This window comes from Mus pahari, chromosome 1 (genome assembly GCF_900095145.1).
Source record: "Mus pahari chromosome 1, PAHARI_EIJ_v1.1, whole genome shotgun sequence".
Classification (NCBI taxonomy): Eukaryota; Metazoa; Chordata; class Mammalia; order Rodentia; family Muridae; genus Mus; species Mus pahari.
Genome location: NC_034590.1, coordinates 115465726 through 115468864, shown reverse-complemented (window position 1 = coordinate 115468864; position 3139 = coordinate 115465726). Strand labels below are relative to the sequence as shown.

Sequence of the window (3139 nt, the reverse complement as noted above, 5' to 3'; positions counted from 1 at the left end):
CTTCAGATTCACCAGAAGAGGGCGTCGGATGGTTGTGAGCAGGGTGGTCTCAAACTCAGAAATCTGCCTGCCTCTGCCTCCGGAGTGCTGGGATTAAAGGCGTGCGCCACCACGCCCGGCTCTTTTTGTACTTTGAGTGCTGCAATTAAAGGTGTGTGCCACCACTCCAGGTGACACTGCCATTATTATGGTTATTATTATTTATTTTTTGTCATTTACAAACATGGTTTCTCTTTGGAGCCCTGGCCATCCTGGAACTCTGTCAACCAGACAGGGCTGAAATGAACTTAGAGTTCCTCTTGCTTCTGCCTCCAGAGTGCTGGGATTAACCACGGCTCCTCTACATTGCCTTATTGCAAGGAGCACTTATTATTATACCATGTGCTGTTGGCTAGAGACCAACACTGTCCTCTGTAAGGCACTGTCCTAGACCCCTGAGCACACAAGAAACTGCGTGGTTTGGGCGTGTTAAGTGGGAGGCTTACCATGTGACCATGTGTGACTCTTGCAAAACCCCAGTAGCATAGAGCACCACAAATTGAAAGGTGAGTCTGCCTTGCCCTGCCCCACCACGTCTGCCAGGAAGCTGGTACACTGAACACTAGGCCTGTTTCTGGGGCAGTGTGTCTGAGGGGGTGGAGTCTTCCTGTAAATATAAGGCCCCGGGTCACTTCCTCTCTTCCTGCTGAGCTTGCACCACACAACAGTAAGGAGAGACCTGGAGGCGAGGGCGGGGGCACAGTTATATCCCTACCTCACCCCTGCTACTAACCTGCTCCTTGGCCTTGCAGCCCAGGCAAGGTCCTCCTTCAACGTGCTTTTTGTTTATCTCTCCTAGTGCCACCTTACACCATCGCACCATCGTCTATTTCCCCTCCCGAGGTGTGGCCTCAGCACTTTCAAGACGAAGGGCATAAGCAATAGTTTTCTGGGTCATTCCTGGGAATCCTAACAGTGGCGTAGGAAGGGCGTGACCAAGACCGTATTGGGGGCGGGACCGAGACTAGGGGCGTGACTACAATTGTAGTTGGTGGAGCCAGGACTGCCCCTCTTACCCTCCGTAGACAGCTGCACTGTCTGTCACTTTTCCCTCTTTCCCTGTGCCATTGTGGGACCGGGTCTTCACTTTCCAAGATAATGTTAAGACATGGCCTCTACCACCACCTATCTCCCCTCCCTCCGAGGCTCCCAAGCTAGTGTAGCCCTCTTGTCAGCTTTCCACTCTCCCAAACTCTCCCAGGATGCTCTGAGAGTAGGTCTCTTCGCTGTGACCTCATCCTCGTCCTGCATCCCAATACAGGGTGCTGTGAGGTTATGCGCATGCTCCTAGCCGACCAGGGCCAGAGCTGGAAGGAGGTGGTGACCTTGGATGTCTGGGAGCAAGGCACATTCAAGGCTTCCTGTGTGAGTGGTTGTCTCCCTCTCCCCGTGGGGATGAGATTGGGGCGCAACCTTAGGGTACTGTGTGTAGGGCTGGGGGCAGCCAGGTTCAGCGTCCCTTACAGAGGTCTTCTAGCTGTTTGGACAGATACCCAAGTTCCAGGATGGAGAGCTTGCCCTGTGCCAATCCAATGCCATCCTACGGCACCTGGGCCGCTCCTTCGGTGAGTCCAGTAGCCCAGCCCTGAGAGTCACCTGACAGATGTTCCTCAAAATGTCCTGGGGCTTTGAATTGTCTCACCTGCGGCCACCAATGTCTCACCTGGCTGGAGGGCAAGCGGGTTACCCTAGAGAATCACACAGGGCCCAGGTTCCAGAAGAACTGGTGTGCTGCTGGGCTGTCTGCTGTCTGCACAGCCAGGGGCTGTGAGTTTCCAACTTGTATCATTTTTCTAATGACATCCCAGAGGTAGGCAGGGAAGACCTTCAGAGCAAGGCTAGAGAGTAGGACCCTACAGGCCCAGGCTGAGTCTGAGTGGACATGTAGGGGCTAGTACAGAACCTGAGCCTGCTGCCTGCGCGCTGACCCAGGGCTCTGTGGTAAAGACCCACAAGAGGCAGCACTGGTGGACATGGTGAATGATGGGCTGGAAGACCTATTCAGGCGCATTGCCCGGCAGTATCGCCATATCCTTGTATGTGGGGGCCACAAGCGGGGTGGTCAGGAAAGGGAACCACTTCGGTCACTTGAAACTCTTCTGGCCCAGAACAGGGGTGGCCAGTCCTTCATCGTTGGTGACCAGGTGAGCACTGGGTAGGCCTTTCCCCACCCACTCATTGCCAGATCCTTTCTCGGAAAGGTAAACTGAGGCCAGATGCAGCGGTGGAAGCAGGGAGCATCTTACCAGATGCTCCATGGAGCTTCTCCCCATACTGCCTCAGCTCCAGCCCTATCATGCCCTTGTCCTGTAGATCTCTTTCGCGGACTACCGCCTGCTAGACGTGCTTCTGAACCTTGAGCTCCTGTTTCCCGGTTACTTGAATGATTTTCCCCTGTTTTCCGCCTATGTAGCGCGCCTCAAGTCCCCACCCAAGCTCAAGGCCTTCCTGGAGTCTCCGGAGCACGGGAACCGGCCCCTTGCTGCTTGCATAAAGATGTGAGCCCACCTGCCTCCCCCAGCCCCTGCCCCAAACCAATAAAACTGATGGCAGGAGCCAGTGCAGGGCTCTCCCTTAATCCTAACACTTGGGAGGCAGAGGCAGGTGGATTTCTGAGTTCGAGGCCAGCCTGGTCTACCAAGTGAGTACCAGGACAGCCAGGGCTATACAGAGAAACCCTGTCTCGAAAACCCACACACACAAAAAAAACAAAACAAAACAAAACAAAAAGCAAAAACACAACACAAAACAAACAAACAAAAAAACAAATGGCAGAAAGCTGTACTGTGAGCTTAAGGGGCTTAAGGGGCAAGGGCAAAGACACTGCATTGACACCTAGGCCACCCTTGCTAAAATGTCAGGTCCAGAGTTGCCAGGAAAGAGGGCCTTTGGGGCTCTAAACCTCCAGGTCCCACTAGAGGGCTTCCTTCTGGGAGGTGACTGACCTTTAACCCCACAGGGTTCCCTCATCCAAGATTACAGTGATAGCCCTAAGGGCATCAGCTAGTTAATGCCTCGGTTGGTAAACTCATTCTGGGCAGACACTTACCCTCAGGAGTGACACATATATTTGAGTGTGTCCCACGTGTAAGCATGTGGC

At 53.7% G+C, this 3139-nt stretch overlaps 1 protein-coding gene across 2 annotated transcripts; it reads left to right on the top strand.

The window, feature by feature from the left end:
* The first annotated feature begins 701 nt into the window (after window positions 1-701).
* Window positions 702-2598, top strand: LOC110332920 (glutathione S-transferase P-like). 2 transcript variants are annotated; one of them, XM_029544967.1, is made up of 5 exons: window positions 702-796; window positions 1301-1404; window positions 1517-1604; window positions 1972-2183; window positions 2353-2598. In XM_029544967.1, exons 2-5 carry the CDS (start codon window positions 1315-1317, stop codon window positions 2539-2541), a joined length of 579 nt encoding a protein of 192 aa, XP_029400827.1. In that variant the 5' UTR covers window positions 702-796; window positions 1301-1314; the 3' UTR covers window positions 2542-2598. The 2 variants fall into 2 exon arrangements, with proteins under 2 accessions (XP_029400827.1, XP_021069955.1); XM_021214296.1 differs by lacking the exon at window positions 702-796 and adding an exon at window positions 845-882 and having other exon boundaries at window positions 2353-2594.
* The last annotated feature ends 541 nt before the right edge of the window (window positions 2599-3139 follow it).

Coding starts and splice junctions, on each gene's coding strand:
- LOC110332920 (XM_029544967.1), top strand. CDS start 1,315: ATGCGCATGCTCCTAGCCGACCAGGGCCAGAGCTGGAAGGAGGTGGTG. Junction 1,605..1,971: donor GCACCTGGGCCGCTCCTTCG/GTGAGTCCAGTA, acceptor GCGCTGACCCAG/GGCTCTGTGGTAAAGACCCA. Junction 2,184..2,352: donor CCTTCATCGTTGGTGACCAG/GTGAGCACTGGG, acceptor CTTGTCCTGTAG/ATCTCTTTCGCGGACTACCG.